The sequence below is a fragment of the Pleurodeles waltl genome, chromosome 9, assembly GCF_031143425.1.
Source record: "Pleurodeles waltl isolate 20211129_DDA chromosome 9, aPleWal1.hap1.20221129, whole genome shotgun sequence".
NCBI lineage: Eukaryota > Metazoa > Chordata > Amphibia > Caudata > Salamandridae > Pleurodeles > Pleurodeles waltl.
In genome coordinates this window covers 1,149,492,361-1,149,513,084 of record NC_090448.1, presented here as the reverse complement: position 1 = coordinate 1,149,513,084, position 20,724 = coordinate 1,149,492,361, and the positions used below count along the sequence as shown (strand labels likewise).

The 20,724-nt window shown below is 44.7% G+C and overlaps 1 protein-coding gene across 1 annotated transcript in view; it reads right to left on the bottom strand.

Moving 5' to 3' along the window:
• Positions 1 to 20,724, bottom strand: part of SUSD6 (sushi domain containing 6) — a 134,864-nt gene that overhangs the window by 12,468 nt on the left and 101,672 nt on the right. The window contains exon 3 of the mRNA XM_069208979.1: positions 7,298 to 7,330. Within this exon, the coding sequence (XP_069065080.1) occupies positions 7,298 to 7,330 (33 nt within the window). The remainder of the gene's footprint in view (positions 1 to 7,297; positions 7,331 to 20,724) is intronic.

Sequence of the window (20,724 nt, the reverse complement as noted above, 5' to 3'; positions counted from 1 at the left end):
TTGCCTTTTGCACAGGAGTATTGTTTATATGCAAGTACAATGCTCGATTCTTGCATGAGCAGTACAGGCAAACATTTTTCTGGACACCTGTATACTATAGTTCATATAGGTGAACCTCCAATAGCCTGTTAAGGTTCCTTGCATTAATGGTGCCACCTTGTCAAGGGGCCAGTACTTTTTAAATGAAAAAGTTCTAATGAAATGATTTTTTTGCATTATCACCTATATCTTCCTTGCGGATGCCTACATATTAAAAGCTGTGCCAAAATGCAGTTTAAGATACAGATGAATGTATGAACAGATTTTCAAAAAATATATACTAGCGGTTTGCGAGGACTGAATTGCCATTTGCACGTGCATGAATTATACATGTACTGGCTAGCCGAATATGTATGCCTACTGAGGGGGGACTGCTTTATTGGATAATAAATCTGTCAGTCTGAAATATGCCGGTGTTAAGAATTAGGATAATAAGGATTATTTGCATGCAAGATGGCGGCCGAACAATATGAAGGTATCTGAAACTATGATGGCATAGTCCTCCTTTGATGTCCTATGTTATCCCACCAATGGGAAAGCAACTGGACATTTTTAAAGCAGCAGTTTAATCATGTCTGGGTGGTTGTCAAGCATTAGAAAAGGCAGCAGCCGAAATATGTCCGCTTGAAATTATTGAATAAAAACAAGTTCAAATCCTGCGAGTGCTCGCTGTTCCTTTTGCATATGTTTTGTGAGCCCTCCCTCACGTACGAGGCACCCGCCCGGAATGTAGTGAATACAGTCATGTCCAATATGTAGGAGAATTCATTAGCAATACGCAGGAAGGTTATTTCCTCCTCCAGATAATCATTGGAGTCCTCCCCCAGGTATTCAGCAGGGTCCAGCATGTTGTAAAGTAGCATGTGTGAGACACCTGCAGGTACGGGAAGTAGAGGAGACTGGTGAGTAACCAGACATAAGGGGCAAAGATACTGAGTCTGATATTCAGAGACCCCCAGGGACAGACAGACATGCACACAGCCCGCCCCCAACCCCTAACCCCCCCGTAATTTCAATAGGGAAAATAAGTGCCTGGGACGTGTCCCAAAAACACAAACGATAGTCCTACCCAATGAGGGTGTACAGACTCCAGACGGGGCTCAGAATCCTGTAAAAGCAATCAACGCAAGTCCAGTAACCCTAATTGAATGAGCGGAAGTGGCTGAGTGAATTTCACTGACACAAACTAAGGGAATCTAGCGCCGGCTGCTGGCGGGTAGAGCGCATTGGGCATGAAGAATGTCTGGTGTGCTGCTCTCTAGCGGTTGGCTGACCGCATCATACCCATGAACCCTGAAACTCAAAGGGAAGCGGCCGCAAAGGAGCGCAGAACGTTCCAGCAGTCACGCCGTAAAGCAAAGTTTAGACAGTAGTGGACACAACAAAGCACGCGCTTACAATAGTGTACAAAGTGCGCGCTTATATTTTTTAGCAACAATGTTAAAAAGGCAACTGATGACGGAAAGGAGAATTTAGCTTGCGGCTGCTGGAGCAGTGAAGAAAGGAAAGAGCGTCCGGAAGGAATCTTAAAGGGCGATGCTGCTTGCGGATTGGGGGGGGGGGGGGGGGGGGGGGGGGAGGGGGGGGGGAATAGTCTCCAAACGACTCATGGGATTTGTAGATTTTGCCCACTGTGGTGGTTTCTCGATGTTGAAGGCTGCTGGTTAATAAAGCTGCGAAGAGAGACTAGCCTAATCCTCACCTCCGTGTCCTTAATAGAATTGAAACTTATTTATGGTTGCGACCGCTAGGACATTTTCATTCATGTCCATGGTTTGTGGCCCAGTATTCAAGACCCTCTAATGCCCAGAACTTGACTTTGTTCCAGAGAGCTACTAAAATGGCCTCCTTTGTCTGAGAACGTTGGTCGGGACATTCCAAACGCGCCCCTCCCACCACCGCCGCGCATCACACAATACTGGAACTGTACCAGAGAGAAGGGCCTAGTTGGGTCATGTGTCTGGTGATGCTTGATGGGCCCGTGACGACATGGGATGGAGGAATGCACAGTTCTGCCATTGTTCTGAAAAGATGGCCGACCCCACAAACCACCAACATCAAAAGCACAGGAAAACTGCCCATTCATAAATGATTGATATTTTGTGCCGAATAAAACACTGATCTGCTGATAAGTTTTAATGGGAATAGAATCAGTTATGTTGGGATTTTATTATATTTACGTAGTTATTTATTAACTCATTATACACTGGTGCTTAGCCCCAAATGGGCGATGGGGCGTTTTACAAGATTGCAATGATACACTGCAATTTCACAAAGTGCAAACAACAAGACTATGATACTTCAGCTAATTATGGATTATATTACAGTGTTAAGTTTATGTTTTACTCACTGAACTTACACATTCCCTAGTCACACAACAGAGGAGAAAATCAACTAGTGTTCCAGGTGAATCAGGAAGGATGCGAGAGGTGGATTTGAACCAGCAACCTTGAGTTACACACAGATGGTTATGTTAAATGTATTTGCAAAGCGCACTATCATCTGCGAGGGGAATCATGGCATTGAGCAGGTGCGTGTGCCCGGTCCTGCCCGGGGAGGTTGGTTAATTGAAAAGCCAGGTCTTCAGCTTCTTGCAGAATTCAGGAGGCTCCGATGTGGAGCACTAGGAGTGATATGAGAGAATGCCCGTCCTCCTGGCCTGGATATGTTTATGCATGTGATGTGTGCAAGTACGAGTCCTGCGGAGCAGAGGTGTCGGGGTGTTAAGTGGAAGGAGATGCGACTATTCAGGTAGGTGAGGCCTGAGTTGAGTAGTGCCTTGAATGTGTGTACGAGTTTGAAACAAGAGCGTGTGTGTATCAGGAGCGAGTGGAGCTCCCTGAAGTGTGGTGGAATGTAAGTTCTGTGCGAGAGGTTGAGGATGAGTCTGGCTGCGGAGCTCAGGATTGTTTGTAGTTTTCTAATGAATTGCTTGATGCACCCGGAGCAGAGAGTGTTCCTAAAGTCCAACTTGCAGGTGATCAGGGCAAAAGTGACAGTGTTTCTAGTGTTTCTTGGTAGCCATTTTAAAATCTCCAACATCTTCACGGTGTGGAAGCAGGATGCAGTGACCGCGTTGACATGTGTGGTCAAATCCAGTTTGCTGAGAATGACGGCTGTCATGTCTCCTCTGTCACGGATCATACATCTGTTGGTTGTGGCAGCAAGGAGTGCCGTTTGTGTACGGTGGTTGGGACTAAGTCCAGGTTGTATGGAGTTGAGGAGCTGGTGTTGCGGAGGTGGTCTGGGAGGCAATGGCTGAATAGTTTCGCTAAGATCTTGACCGGGTATGGTAGGAGGGAGATGGGTCTTTAGTTGAAGAGTGGCTGGGTCAGCAGACGGCAGGGGCACCTTTCCTGTGAATATGGCTGAGTCGATGAAGGCACTGAGGATGGGTATTAGTGGTTCCCTAACCATTAGGTGTCCTTTAGGGAAGGCGTGGTGAGGGCCGGGTCAGCCGAGTGGATGGTCTTCTTGGTAGTGATTTCAACATCAACATTGTGCAGCAGGTGCTCGACTGATATCTAACAGACTTCAGGTCGGCCCAAAAATAGCACATCAGCTTCCTGTACAACCTGACTGCAAACTCCTCACACTTGTGGCTTCAGGGATGGGGTGTCAAATGTGGACCGCAGACAGATGTTATGCGTGGTGGGCCATGTGGGCCCACTTCAGGCGCAGGAAGCCTCCAAATGGAGGTGTGACTCAAAGCAGAGCTGCAACCTGCTGAGGAGACAACCACTTTAGCCCTGAACAACAGGAAGGAAACACCACAAAACAGGTGGATATTGGTTTCTTCCACTCTCATTTAACAGAAGGTTGCGCTGTTGCGAGCGAGGAGACGTGTGTGCGCGGATGCGTTTCCACTCGTACAGGTGTACACCTCAACCAGCAAAGGCGGCTCTGCCCATACTATCACATCACACTAAAAATGTGTATATGATAAACGTGGCGTTCACCCAGAAGGTGGTCTCTTGGCGCTACCGACAGGTAATAGATATTTATTGTCACTCAAGTTAATGGTAGTTTTATCAACCTGTGAAAGAGGAGCTGCCAAGATTCAAACCCGTTGCCAAGGGTCAATAAAAGGTGCCCAGAAGAGATGCCTTGGGCCACTGGGCCACCACTAATACCACTAATGCAGGACAGGCTAGAGAGCTCCGCTCACAGCAAGAGCACCATGTTGTCAAGGGCGGGCTCAAGGGTCCGGGAGCTGGCGACGCGGCATACGCTAGAGAGCCATATTCATGTAAACTTCTTGATCATCTAAGGTGATCGGGGTTCACCCCCCCGTCACGGGTTCTAAGGCAATGCAGCAGCATAACAGCACGACAGAATGCCAACAGTCAGGGGCAAACTACACCTGCTTCTGGAGACACACAGCAAGTATCACCAGGTATCCCTGTGCTTTGGAGTGAAAATCCGCTTTGTTTGAAAGCATAAGTGCTGGAAGTAGGGGTCCTGGGAGTGCAGCACCCCCCCGATTAATCACGCTGGGGTTTAAAAGGTGAATGAGCACTAAGGATGCATTTTTGTTTTGTATCGCTTCCTGGGCTTTAGCCTTCAAAGAGGTCACATGTCAGGCTTTGTATTCTGACAAAATGCTGCTCATTTTAACATAGAAATTAGTGTTTACGTTCTTTCTTTGACGGCAGATTGAGAAGTGTTTGTAAACTGAACTATATGACAGTCATCCTGGGGTACCGGGATTGTGTAAAGATGGACTTGTAGGTTGTCATTTTTTTTTTTTTTTTTTAAACACAACAAAATTTAGATATGTAAATGAACTGCACAAATTTTTACAAATACGCCAGCAGTTAGGCAAGTACGAATGAGGCACTTTTTTTTGTAATTCTGAAGTGTGATGAAAAAAAAATCATTTTAACAGGATTAAAGCAAATTAAGACATTTTACATGGTGAGGCGATAATGATATTTTTGCTGAAAACCAATTTCAACGCATTCTTGTTTGTGTTTTATCAGTACAACTGCACATTTGTGCTGATTTAGGCGTCATTTCAAATATAAATTTGCTGCCTTTAAATGACAGTGCGCTAGCACACCATGCTTTCGAAACATGCTTGCAACTGTGTGCTCCAAAATGCATCCCCGGCTACATACACCACCAGTGATTCTTAACCTGTGGTTCGGAGACCCCCGGGCGTCCGCAGGCCTACTCATGGGGTCCGCCACTGCACAGAAAATTAAATAACTAACACATCAACAAAGTGTATATAAATAAAGAAGCTAATGAACAACTGAAAAGTTTAAAATGTTCTATGAATGTGATGGAATGTGAAACTGGGGGCTAGAAATACAGATAGTATCCCGATTCGTGGCAGCAGTAGGACTGCATCAGACAGAATATAGGCCCTCATTACAACCCTGGCAGTCAAAGACCGCCAGGGCTGTTTTGGTGGTGCAAACTCGAGTATTACGACCGCGGTGGAAGCGCCGCGGTCGCACCGCCGGGACCTGCGGTTTACCGCCACATTGGTCCCTGCGGATTTAATCCTCCAGGGCAGCGCTGCCCAGGGGATTACGAGTCCTCCTCCCGCCAGCCTTTTCATGGCGGTAGGAAATAGGATGAAAAAGCTGGCGGAAAGGGGAGTCACGGGGCCCCCTGGCACAGCCCCATGGAGCTTTTCACGGTCTGCATAGCAGACACTGAAAAGCGCGACGGGTGCAACTGCACCCGCGCACCGCTGCAACACCGCCGGCTCCATTTGGAGCTGGCTCCCGTGTTGCGGCCCAGCGGGGATGTTGTGATGGCCACCGCGGAAATGCAGCCGCATTGGCGGCCACGGGCGGTTACAACTTGGCGGGCGGCAAAGTTGGAAATGCGGCCGCATTGGCGGCCACGGGCGGTTACAACTTGGCGGGCGGCAAAGTTGTAATGAGGACCATAGTGTGGGAGATGAGTGGCCTCAATTGAACTTAGAAAAGCTCCAACATTCCTATTAATATTTTAATTTTTTACATTTGTCAATTCAATAAAATATTTCATCATGTATGTATTTGTTTGATAAAGGTTTGTGTTTGCTGTGTTTCAAATCAATGAAAATGCTTAGGTCGGGGTCCTCGGCTTCCAGTAGTACTGGGTAGGATGGAGGAGAGACCATAACATGCAGCAGGCTGGGAGGGAGGAAGAGCAAAACTGCGGAGGGTGGGAGAGACAGAAGCAGCAAACAGGCTGTGGCAAAGAACAATGGCGAGAGAAGGAGGGCACGTGTGGTGGAAGCAACACAGAAGGGATGGAGGGCAATGGAGAGAAGCACTCCGGGGACAGAGAGCAACTTGAGCGCCAGTAGAGAGAGAGTTCAAAAACGCATACACTCTGATGGAGAGATTAACACAAAAAAGTGGTGCTTGAAACGTGAGCAGTGGAAGCAGATATACTAGCCAACCAAAGAGATGGTGAGGAGGCGATGCTCCATGGGCGGGATAAACACAAGACTGATGGGCTGGGAAATGAAATAAGAAGCAGGCAAATGAGTGACAGGAAAGCCAACTAAAGGTAAGCAATGGGCGGGCTCTATGCCTCTCTGTTCTTGGCAAGCAACAATAGGTCGGCAACAGAAGATGCACGTGTCATTAGCACCCACTGTGACCCTAGAAGTCTTGCTAGTATTCAGCAAGGAATTGTTTACTGTATATTAGGGCAGTTACTTGATTTTACTAGTGCTTAGTTGACAGGATGACCCATAGTGTAAGCAACAGGATGGTTTAAGAACGTTCTTACAAGGCCATTTGTCTCCCATCTTTGGGACTCCAAATCCCAGAAAACCTAGCGGCGACAACGTTGGGTGGCTCACATTATAAAAGGCGTATACGCTTGTTACTCAGAATCTTTCCCAATGCGAGAAAGGTACTCGCGTTCTCCGACCTTCAGCAGAGACCGCTCCCAGCTGTGAGCTGAAGGACCGCGCTCCGGGTCTTACCCCATTGCTCGTATTCAAGGGGGTGACTGTTCATAGTCGAAGGCTCTTAAAAAAAAAAAGGAGCTTTATTCCAGTAAGGACGAGGGTGCATCTCACCACTGACTATTTCAGATGTCTGAACACGAGGCAAGCTATTAATCCTACGACAAACGAAAGTAACTAAACCTGTTAGAGTTCAAAGTTATCACTTGAAAACAAAAGACCATAATTCGTAAACTAATAGGTTATAAGCAAACAGAATGTTCCAGAGAAAATGCAGTGTAAATAAAAGGCACCTGCACACAGTAATACAAAGGAATAAAATAAAAACTAACTTACCCTGTGAACTCCAATCGGCGGAAACCTTGCCACCTATACAAAAAGAAAAAGATTGTAAAGAGATTACAAGGTGATAGAGTTCTGTGAAGACATCTCTGCAGAGAGCAGTTTCAGATGATAAGACTTTGTCTCCAGGGAAACCGATCAACATGAAACACACAAAATGAGATGGGAGGATTCTTGAAATAAATCTAACCACTGACAATCACTCGGGGCAGCATTGCTAACCTTCGGTCTTTTGTCTCCACGCCACGTCAGATTAGACACAGTTATGTGCAAATCAATCTTCACCCTGCCTCAGTGTAAACAGTCAAGCCGAACTGCCAAGGCAGGTCCTCCCTGAACTGAAATACAAGCAAACTGTGACCGGTGGGGCTCTTCCGTCGAGTGCAGCTGGGACTGGGATGCAGTCCCGAGTAATTACCAGTGGCTGATATTAATACAAGCATTACACCCATCACTTCTAGTATACTTTTGGACGTCATCCTAAATGGGACAGGTATGCCTAGATGTGGTCCTGTGCACACTGTCACTGAAACCAAGCTATCCCTGGCTGATGAGCCCTAACTGGGGCAAAACCGGTCCTGGGTTGATTGTGTTCTGGGCGTAGCAGGTATGGTTGGACTGTTCCCACTGCAGCAAAGTCAAAACTGATTTGCATTCAGCTGGGTCTAAACTGAGGTGGCGCAGTCTGCAAAATAATGATGGACTAGGATGTGGCCCCGAATAATTATTAGTGGCCGAGATTAATTCAAGCACTCGACCCATCACATTTTGTACACTTAAACATATGAACACAACCATACCCGAGACTTCAAATTGTTTTTTTGGTAAATGAAAACCGTGAAAGAATTAACAGGTTACTGTTTCGACAATTAAAATGAGACAGTGAAAGAATTAACAGGTTACTGTTTTTTCGACAATTAAAATGAAAAAAGTGAAGGAAGTGGCTTGGACTAACAGCTTCACAGGAAAGCTACATAAAAGGAAAGTACTTGCCTGCTGCATATATTATAAACACAAGACTGGTATTTGAGCTTACAGAACACCGAGTGATCAGATCGTATTTTGAGATTACAGATCTCCCTCCCGGTTGTTCTCCATCCCAAAACCTATCCTTAATAATACATTAAAATAAAAAATAATATATATATATATATATATATTCGTAACCAAGTCCCGGAATGCAGGTCCTCCACACAGCGGTCCTGGATGGGTTCCGAGAGACCCTAATATAACCTAAAACACTCCTTCCAATATCAGGAGAACCAGGACACCTCCAATATGAAAATTCAGTTTATTTCAGCACAAAATCCAACGCGTTTCGGCAACAGCCTTACTCATGGACCATGAGTAAGGCTGTTGCCGAAACGCGTTGGATTTTGTGCTGAAATAAACTGAATTTTCATATTGGAGGTGTCCTGGTTCTCCTGATATTGGAAGGAGTGTTTTAGGATATATATATATATATATATATATATATATATATATATATATATATATATATATATATATATAGTCCTCAGACTCCTTGATGCTGAGCACAGTTTGTGGAAAGTATGATCTGCTATGCTAAAAAAATGCCATATTTTAATTATTATGCCAAATGCAAGCTAAAAGAATGAAAATGTTTTTTCATAAAATGTAGGCTAATGCGGATATTCAGTGTCTGTTGTCTAATTATCTTAAGCATATGAGATGAGAAGCATTGGAAGTGAGACATTTCAAGTGAGATCAGGTGGGGCATTTTAAAGGAAAGGCCACAATCAAAGCCTCTTGAAATGTCGTCCCCCGCATGAAAATCTATTATATAAAACTAAAAATACATTCTGATGTAGCAAAAAAGATTCCAGTATTTTTGGGGGCAGGCGTTCTCATTGTATATATAAATAAAATGTACATTAATTCAGTTTTCACTTGCACCCTTCATTTTCTCGTGCGACCTGCTTACCGTCTTAACCACTGCAAGAAGTTCAGTTTTACTTTTTTGAAATCAGAACTTTCCAAGTGTCTTTGTAATACTTTATGCTTGCAGAATGTTTTTGTGACCTTGCTGAAAAAGTTTCTGCCTCTCTTGACCACAACTTTGCACCACTGTGGAAAGGTCTTTGTGGCCCCCAAGAGAACCTGCCCTTGGAAGATCATTTTAAAGGAAAATGCACCTCGATACTCCGCACTACCGCCTCTGGGCATCCCCTGCCCGCAGGGTAAGGTGGTTCAGTAGAACTCTAGAGCATCTCCAGAGATGTGTGTAATTAAGAGCTCATCAGTCCAGGACAGGTATAGCAGACACAGGCTCTCCAATTTTGAGGGTGGTATCAGGGATTCTTTGCCTGAACTCATTTTATCAGTCCAGCGTCTAAAGATTAGCTACAGACATCCTTAGTTGTCAGTAAGCACCGGTCTCAGAGGCTGGGCTGCCAGGAGATTGGCAGTTACTAATATTATAGCTGCTATAGGGAGATATACCGGTATTAAAGGTCCTGAAACTGCAGTGTAGTTGCAGGCTGCTGGGGTGGGCCCTTTAACAACAAGTACACAAACCCTGAGGCAAATGGCCATAAGGATATTAGAACATAAACATTCTAAATTAAAATGGGAGACACAGACAAACATTGGAATGTTGGAGCAGAATGACTATCTGATGCGGCTGCCCCGAGTACATCCTTGTTTGAAACAATCAACATTCCAGTGGTATATTAAGTTACCAGCAACATGCTTTGGTTCAGGGTCCTGGTACGTTGAAAGTGTTATGTCCCTTCAGAGACTCTTGCATCACGACACGCCCTTTGCACCTCATGATCTGTACAGCTGTAGCTAGGGGGGCCGTGTGTCCCGGATCTGCCAGGTCAGTCCCAGGTTTTCACCAGCTGTCTAGCCGATTTCAACAAATTTGGCTCGTTTCCCTTTTTTTTTTTTTTTTTTTTTTTTTAACAGAGGGTCAACTGTATACGGTGAGGCATGTTTTTGTGTGTCCCAAAGCAGAGTTAATTGTAAGGGTTTATAAATGCATTTTGTGTATTTTCTTAGTACATGTTCTGCATACATATGTTGATGAGCGCTGTCATTCTGTGGCACTTGGACAATATAAGACTGCAGTCCTCCCATTTCTGGGGAATGTCCCGGCTTTTGGTTTTTAAAATCAGGTCACCCTAGATATATCTGTACATGCGGAATCAAGGAAAGGGCTGCGGACGGATATGTAGTCTATTGAAAGCCCTGTAGTCTAGGCCAGTGGTTCCCAACCTTTTGGTATCTGTGGACCCCCACTTTAACATTAATGGAACCCAGGGACCCCCCACTGAATCATCATGGGAATCCGGGGACCCCCGCCTGAATCATTACTGGAAGTTGGGGACCTAATTTGTCAATATTGGTTAGTATTTTTTTTTAATTTTCTAGGCTCTTGCAGACCCCCCCGAGAAGGCTTCGTGGACTCCCAGGGGTCTCCGGACCATAGGTTGGGAACCACTGGCCTAGACAGTCTGATACTGACACTGCACAGAGCTCTGCAGAGGAAAGAGTACCTGCCACACCTCGACTAAACACAAGGTGGCGGTGCTGCGCTACAGTTTGCCACTGGGAACACTAGAGGTGGAGTAAGGGACGAGACATCACGAAAGAGAATGGGGCGAGGCGAGTATAGGAGGAAAGAAATAAAACAAAACACAAGAGCAAAGGACAAGCAAGGAAACAAGTAAAGTTTGTGAGAAAGAAAAGTCATAGTGAGAGAAGAAACCCCGAGAGTGAAGGTGGCTGGTAAAGAGGCAGGAAGTGACATGAAAGCAAGCAGAGATGAGATGTCTGATGCATTCAAGTTCCCAGCAGCCAACAGGAAACGCAGAACCGGGCTGCCTCCTTTCCCACAACTACTGTGCTCTCCCCTCCCCCACCCCAAGACCCCCACCTCCCACCCAAGACTTCCGAGGCCGAAGACAGCCGCCTGCTCCTACGAGGTCCCCGGGTTGATGAAAGACAGAAGCGTCCCGGCATCCCTGGGTACCGGAGGCATCACTTCAACCCAAGGCAGGGAAGGGCTCACAAACAGAGCTACTAAAAAATAAATAAAAAAAAATGTTCATATTTTTAACTCCTAGTTTATCATTATTATATGGCACATCAGACATCTATTTCCACCCATACCTTTAACTTTAAATGGCTTTCTACAGCTCTAGATCAGGCAAAACACAAATAATACACTACGCTTTTGGAAATCAGATATTGTCTCCAGTGCTGGTTGGGGGAGGGGGGGGGGGGGGGGGGGGGCACCGGCAGGTTTTTTGGGGAGGCCGGTACTTATTTGTCTGGGTCGGGAATTTACTGCGATCAAGAGGCACATATGGGAAAGACGGAAGAACAGAAGAACAGAAAGACTTTTAAAGCGTCACAATGGGAGAAAGCAGAAACCTTCAAGAGTGATCTTAAGGGGCAGGGAGTGACTGTAATTCGATTAATGAGCCCCGATATGGTTTCAGGATTACGCTGTTGCAGTATCCAGTGTTCACACATTCAATTGTAGAAGCCGCGTGTCAGAGGAGAGCTTTGACCACCAGCACGTTTTTATTTACAAATAAAGCCCTGACTGTCCAACATTTAACTCATGGTTAAAACACGTTTGAAGTAGCACATATTGAGAAGATAATATTTAAGCTGAATGCTAAATTACATAATTTTCATTCTATTTGGGGGTTCTTTCCTAGAACTGCAAACTTATTTGTCAAAGGGATATACTGTCAATTTAATGTTCTTTCTTGAAAGATATTTACTTGAACTGACATAGAAAATTATAATAATTTATCACGTTTGAATTGGATTAGCAATAATTGGTTGTAGAACCTACTTCTGTCACTGATTATTTCTTCTTTATATATACACTCGTGACTATTACTATATATAACCTGCACACTTTGGATTTTCTAATGCATATATACTGTATTAATGTACATTAAGTTTTCAAATATAACAACAAAAAGCAGCAATCAAGAATTGATCCAAAAAAAAAAAAAAAAAAGAAAACAAATCCAAATATATAGGCAGACTGCTCCTCGGGGGTAGTAAGCGCTATATAAATACAATTACAAAACTGCATCACAGCACCACATTCCCACCGCAGCAGCCTCCCTCACAGGCCTAACATCGAAACCACACAGGGGGAAAGGACAGAGCTATAACCCTACCCCCTATCTGCTGGACTCCGGGCCAGACTAGGGAACTAAAACCAGCCGCGGTAAAAATGCTCGAACCCTCTCTGCCCCATCCATCCTCTTTCTCGCCTTTTTCTCCAACTCTGAAAACTCGCTCCCTTTCTTCAAGACCCCTGTGCCTGATGCAATTAACTCTGTTGGGGTTGGGTCATGGGACCGAGGCATCAGCCCAGGCCCTGGGCTTTTTGCAGTTTTCTATAGCACGAACTCAACACAAAAGGTACTAGAGCGCTTTACATGAGCGCCAGTTACATTACACATGGGCAAACTACTTTTTCCCTTTGTCTCTCCCCTTCACGATCAGGACGGTCTTGGTGCTCACAGCGCAGAACAGCGCGCTTGCGACATTGTTCACGCGGGTACCTAATTAGAGTTATTTCTTTTGCCTCTTCCCTAAGTACAAACTTTAATCGCCAGAGATATTTGGATATTTTTTACATTACATGCACTTTATTAGCCTACGTTCTTTGCAGCAGGCACATTAACCCTGTGTGCTACCTTATGATGCTATGCTTTCACTAGACAAAAGTACGTTCATTCCCCAGAAAGAACATTAACTCTCTGAACTAACTTATAATGAGTCAAAGCTTCCACTAGGCAAAAGTACCTTCTCACTCCAGAAAGATTGATCGCCAGAGTAATTGACACTTTTACATTATATCCACTCTGATCCGACTAGTACACATTCTTTGCAGCAGGCACATTAACCCTCTGAGCTACCTTATCACTCCAAGCATCCACTAGACAAATGTTCTCTCTACAGAAACATAAATCGCCACAGTTATTTTGACGTTATGTTCTTTGCAGCAGGCATATTAACCCTGTGAGCTCTTAGGACTCCAAGCTTCCACTAGACAAAAGTATGTTCACTCTACAGAAAGAACATAAATCACCAGAGTTATTTTGACATTTTTACATTATATGCACTTTGAGATTTGCCTAGCACACGTTCTTTGCAGCAGGCACATTAACCCTCTGCTCTACCCTATAGTGAGTCTAAGCTTCCACTAGACAAAACTACATTCTCTCTCCATAAAGAACATTACTTCCCAGAGTTATTTCGAAATGTTTACATTGGATGCACTCTAAACAGAAAAACAACACAAATGGAAAAAAAAAAAAAAACAGCTGAAACAGTGAGCTGGAGTGGCTGGACATGAAACATAGGCTTGATACAGTTTTAAAATTACGTTGCCTCAGTATTTAGTGCTTTAACATTTATACTCAGCAGCGGTGTTACTGCATAGCACTTTGAAGCTATGTTCTGCTCTGAAGATGTTTGAGATTCCTCCAGGAATACTGAGTTAATTTGTTTGAGTGCAATATTACAACTTTACTGAACTCCTTAATAAATACCTTTGAAATGCGTGCAGTGCGTCCCCTTCCTAACCCATTGCAGGCAGCAAACTCATCTCATGAGCTGTAGCTGGAGTACATGATGAGAACAGTCAGGGAAGGTGCTGAAATCTTGGCTTTGCCGTGTTTTTACTGTGATACACTACTATTCGAGAAGGCATTCCAACTGTAGTACTGTAAAGTTGTAAGCCAGCCTTTGGAGTAGTATTTGTAGAGTTGTCCAGCTCCCTAGCTCAAACGTGATTCGCCCATTTAGTTTGTTTCTGCTTTGCATCCTGGGACTTGTAGTTTTATTTTAAGAATGGGATACAAGCTGTGAATACTTAGCAGAAACCTGACTACATGAACTACACACATTTGAGTCTGAAACTTGAGCTGTGTGTGCGTGTATTTATAAAACAAACCTAGAAGAGAGCTTCCAGTTGATTATGCTGTACAATGGTCAATATTTTATAACTAATGTTTCAGTTCAAGACTGACTGAGGATAATTAATAACATTTGAGATCGCTCTCCTCAAGCGTGTGAAAAATCATGGACATTTTTTTTTCTGACTCCCCAGACTGCAGTAAAGGGACAGTGGTAAGCACACATTCTTGGAGTACAACTATTTATTCATTGCCCCCTCAGGCAATGTCACATGCACCAACTGACATGTAAATATATTTTGCACCTCGGAGCAGCTTTCTTTCAGGGCCTTGTTTAAAAAAATAATCCAGTAGGCCTACTAGCGCTTTAGTATGCAGGGCCAGTGGAATTATGTGGCAGAAAGGACCAAAATAGTTGGCATGGTTGACCAATTAATGTGGCAAAAAAGTCCAGTTATGCATTTACAATGCCAATTGCTCCAACTCGAGTAAATGCGAGAGGTATTGCATTGCAAATGCTTGTTTTATAAATCACTAGTTAAAACAAGAAAGCTCTAAATAAAAATAAAAAAGGAACTTTGTGTCTGTAGCATTGCTGTAATCCCCACGAGTCCCACTGAAGCCTCTTTGCAGAGTCCGTCTTCTCTGTTCTACCAAGTGATATCAGTGGGGTTACTGAGGTGCTGACCGGTCCCCTCCTTACCACTTATTAAATCATGGGAGACAGTGATCTTATCCTACAAATAGTTTTCTACCTCCCCTGTGCTTATGTTTATTGTTTGCTTTTCTTCAAGAATGACATTTTGACTTTTGTATGCTTAAACTGTGTCAGAGTGAGTTACCAGGATACTCATTTATTGAAGACATGATAAATCGGGGTTTTGGGGTTGGGTTGGGTTGGGGGGGGGCGGGGGGAGAATCTTTCTTTTGAAGGGCACTGGAGGTTTAAAGATGGCGCCCATCCTTGCCCTGTGTGTTTTTTCACTCCCAGCGCTGCCTCTTCTTTAGTGCGTGACCTTTACCCCCGGCACTGTCATTTCCCTCAATATGCACAACAAACTCCATCTCCGCTCTACCCCAGATCCATCCATCCATCAACCCCCGAGAGGCAGGGGTCAAATGGGTGAGAGGGCTGGCTGACCTTCGACCTCCAACACAAACTGCAGCCTCCCACACCAAAAGACAATAAAATAAAGCCAGATTACATGGAGTGACTGGGTGAACCCCACAGTACCCCACCCGGAGACCACCTCGTTTGTAAACATTGCGTCAAGGCACACAGTAGCGCTTTAGAGTTGATAAACAGAGAGCAAGCCATGCCAAGGCAAGGGTGACACTGCGACTATCGATAACCGATAATATCGGCGTAAACTCGGTACAGCAAAAGGGAGTACAAGATGGCGCTTTTGCAGTTTGCACACAGTCCTGCTACACTTCTGGTTCTCCGATTGTCAGTACAGCGGTTTGAGGCCAACGCCTTCAGGGACCGTTCGCCCAAAGTAGCCTCTGGCCTCCTACGCGACAGCGATGGATGTCTGGCTGCCAAAGACTTACTGTGAACTTAGTGGGCCTATAGCCCGCCCACTGCTTACCACTGGTTGGGTTTCCGGTCACTCACATTCTTGTCAATGGTTTGCCTTCCTCTTACTCTTCTGTGTTTGTTCCTTCCCTGAAGCATAGCCTCTAAGATCTTTACATAACTCTGATCACTGAATTTGTTCACATGTGCATCACTTTGATGAGAGCACCGAGTCCATTTCTCACTACACAACGACGGCACCATCACAAAGTAAAAGTTATTTTTTTTAAATAAAAGTTCTTTATATGGGTTTTATTATACCTAAGGATTAAAATAACCATTTGGTCCATTTGTGTTAACTTTATTTTATTCAACTGTGGGAGCAGTGTTACTTGTACATGGACTTACGGATGGGCACCAGCAAAACTTGGGTTCCCTTGTTAACTGCGCCTCTAGGCTCTGGACACATTACTACAGATTTAGATTCCAAAACTGGGCACTACATTCCTCACAACCTCCTCCCCTACCCCCAAATGAAGCTTATGCCTTCAGCAATGGGCACAATACCACCATCTTCAGAGCTGGGCCCAACACTCTAGTTGTAGCCTTCACATCTAAGCACTATAGTTTAGACACAGTCTCCCTAACTGGAGACAGATGAGACCTCTGAATTAAGCACAACACTCCTTCGTAGACCCCAGAACTGGGCACAATAATCCTGATGTGGTCTCCAGAAATAGGTAGAATGCTCCAGGCCATCTCTTAAGGACCCTGGGACTGGAAGACCATACCTTGTGGCAGAGGCCATCTACAGCTCTAAGCTCAGGCAATCTCGAGTACTTCTCCTTAGGCTTGGACTTTCAGGAATCAGTGACAGCGTCCCGATGACACCCAATAAACAATGTCCTAGAGGTGTTAGTCAAGCAATGGTATACAGGGAGTGCAGAATTATTAGGCAAGTTGTATTTTTGAGGATTAATTTTATTATTGAACAACAACCATGGTCTCAATGAACCCAAAAAACTCATTAATATCAAAGCTGAATATTTTTGGAAGTAGTTTTTAGTTTGTTTTTAGTTTTAGCTATGTTAGGGGGATATCTGTGTGTGCAGGTGACTATTACTGTGCATAATTATTAGGCAACTTAACATAAAAAAATATATACCCATTTCAATTATTTATTATTACCAGTGAAACCAATATAACATCTCAACATTCACAAATATAAATTTCTGACATTCAAAAACAAAAGAAAAACAAATCAGTGACCAATATAGCCACCTTTCTTTGCAAGGACACTCAAAAGCCTGCCATCCATGGATTCTGTCAGTGTTTTGATCTGTTCACCATCAACATTGCGTGCAGCAGCAGCAACCACAGCCTCCCAGACACTGTTCAGAGAGGTGTACTGTTTTCCCTCCTTGTAAATCTCACGTTTGATGATGGACCACAGGTTCTCAATGGGGTTCAGATCAGGTGAACAAGAAGGCCATGTCATTAGATTTCCTTCTTTTATACCCTTTCTTGCCAGCCACGCTGTGGAGTACTTGGACGCGTGTGATGGAGCATTGTCCTGCATGAAAATCATGTTTTTCTTGAAGGATGCAGACTTCTTCCTGTACCACTGCTTGAAGAAGGTGTCTTCCAGGAACTGGCAGTAGGACTGGGAGTTGAGCTTGACTCCATCCTCAACCCGAAAAGGCCCCACAAGCTCATCTTTGATGATACCAGCCCAAACCAGTACTCCACCTCCACCTTGCTGGCGTCTGAGTCGGACTGGAGCTCTCTGCCCTTTACCAATCCAGCCACGGGCCCATCCATCTGGCCCATCAAGACTCACTCTCATTTCATCAGTCCATAAAACCTTAGAAAAATCAGTCTTGAGATATTTCTTGGCCCAGTCTTGAGGTTTCAGCTTGTGTGTCTTGTTCAGTGGTGGTCGTCTTTCAGCCTTTCTTACCTTGGCCATGTCTCTGAGTATTGCACACCTTGTGCTTTTGGGCACTCCAGTGATGTTGCAGCTCTGAAATATGGCCAAACTGGTGGCAAGTGGCATCGTGGCATCTGCACGCTTGACTTTTCTCAGTTCATGGGCAGTTACTTTGCGCCTTGGTTTTTCCACACGCTTCTTGCGACCCTGTTGACTATTTTGAATGAAACGCTTGATTGTTCGATGATCACGCTTCAGAAGCTTTGCAATTTTAAGAGTGCTGCATCCCTCTGCAAGATATCTCACTATTTTTGACTTTTCTGAGCCTGTCAAGTCCTTCTTTTGACCCATTTTGCCAAAGGAAAGGAAGTTGCCTAATTATGCACACCTGATATAGGGTGTTGATGTCATTAGACCACACCCCTTCTCATTACAGAGATGCACATCACCTAATATGCTTAATTGGTAGTAGGCTTTCGAGCCTATACAGCTTGGAGTAAGACAACATGCATAAAGAGGATGATGTGGTCAAAATACTCATTTGCCTAATAATTCTGCACTCCCTGTACTATTGAGAAAAGGAAAGATTTTACGTATGGGACTATGCTTAGTAACTCCTGGGCATCGTAAGGCAAGCATCTCTACCCTCTTATGTACTGCTGTTACTCTGCAACTCAGCGGTTCTCAACATTTGACTTCTGGGCCACCCCAAACACACACTATCATTACTGGAACCTGGGGGTCTCACGGAATACATATTGAAATGGGGGGTCCCCCCCCCCCCACCACTGATTTGTTACTGGAAGCCAGGGACCGTGGCCTAAACATTCTCCATGATTTGAACCGCAAAACAGTACACATGAAATACAGAAACAACCATTCCTCAAACACATACACAAATGATAAAGTTTTATTTAATTTGAAAACAAATGTTAATAAAAATTTCAATAGGAAGGTTGGAGCTTTTATAAACTTAACTGAAGCCACACGTCACCCATGCCATATTTTGTTTGATGCACCTGCAATGCTCCCACAAATTGATGAGGAAACTAATTTGATTTTTAGCATCTAATTTCAATTTCCTTGACATTTAAGATTTTCAATTGTACATTTAGCCACTTTATTTATATACACATTATTAATCTGTTAGAATATTAAATAATATTAAGCAGACGTGGACCCGCTGAGGCTTCCCGGAGCACAGGTTAGGAACCAGTGCTGTATCTAGTTCTACGTTCTACTAATGTCCGTGCACATTTACGACAAGGACATAGTTTCAAGTACACATACAAAGCACGGTGTCCAACAGTGTCGGTTACAGTCACTAAATGTAATACCTTACTCAGTTCTCCTAATGGGAAAAAGCAGGTGGCAAGGCATCGTTCAGCCCAGACACAAGGCTCTCTGCATCTTTGCCACCGGCTACAAGGGACCCATGGCTATGATTCGCACGATGGAAGGGACAGAGGCAAAAGTGCAAGGGCCCTTATGCTGCGATGGGTGCAGCTGGGTAGAGGAAATCATTGGTGCAACAGCAGATGGTTTCCGGTCCAGGGAGGACCCGGCTTGGTGGTTCGGGCTGGACTGTACCATGGGAAACAGGGTCAAGACGGATTTGCATATGGCTGGGTCCAAACTAGGGTGGAGTTTTGGGCAAAAAGCCGATGGATTAAATCCAGATCTTGTGACTGGGGGTGAATGTTTTAATTGTTCAGCATTCCATCCATCATCTGTTCTTTTTGTGACCGGTGAGAAGGCACGCTGGTCCATTTACTGGCACCAGCATAGAACAGAGGGAAATCGCAGGTCAACAGTGATTAATCTGTAATAAAATTAAGTGCCAGGGAACAAGGTATTTCACGCGGGTCCAATGTGGCTGGCACCACCCACGTCACTTTAAACTACAGGTTTTAGTCCAAGTTTTATATTAAAGAAATACCCAACTAATTAATTTTGCTTAAAAATACACAGCAAAACCATGCGGTGGATACTCATAAATAATAAGTGTTGATGCCGACCAATGGCAAACACCGGCACAAATTAAGCACTGCATGTCATACTAGGCAGGAGTCTCAGGGTTCTGGCTTCAGCAGTCTCCGGTTCCTCACAGCAACGCCCTGCAGCTCTCACCGCGACTGTGGTCTGAAGCCTGGGAGATCTGCTGCACGCCAGGCAGTGTGTATCCTTACTCCTTCAGGCTGCGATAGCACGGACTTCCTCAGTCTGGGGCATATTCTCCGCCCCTTCAGGACAGACAGATGAGGTTTCCTCTTCTGTGGCAGCCTTTTCTCTACACAGGTGTGCAGAGCTTTTCCAAGCCAAAGGTGAACACAGGATGAGTCAATGGGGGCGAGTTTACATCCAGTACAGCAGCAGCTGGGCGCTCAAACTTGAAATTTGGCCCCAAACTTTTGAAGGGAACAAAAGGAGGTTAAAATATAATGTCTTTCATCTGTGTCAACTAGCTACTCAGGGGAACAACAGAAATATTATATTTTGTGAACTGGAAACTAGACAATCACTGGCCAATCAGAAGCAGAACAAGGGGCCAGGCATGACATCACAGATGTCCAGAGTGAGCAACAAATGGACAGTCCCTCCACTTGAGTGATTGTGAAGAGGCGTGAGCAAGACTCATTTCTGTCACCAACCATCACTGGTGTCACGGCCTGGCGACAGTTGTCAGCCATGATTAAAGGAGTAGCGCCTGTACTCCTACCCCCAAACATTCTAGCGCTCTGTGAGCAAGAGACAACATCGTGCAGTACCACCCGTCAGGGGGTTTGTGAAGATCTCCTGCAACGGACATCAGGGTGGACCACAATGAGAACATCTGGAGCAGGATGTCACGTGCACTTGCTCCAGGGAAGTCGAGTGAAGCCGGTTTAAGAGCTTGTTGCAGCGACAGAACTAGGCGCAAAAACTCCCAATGCAGACCCCAGAAGACCCCCACTGGAGCATGCAGTGGTAAAAGATGTTCATTACAACTCCGTTATCACTTTCCCCACAACCGTGGTGTTTCTCATCTTTAAACTGAAGCCACAGGAGACCA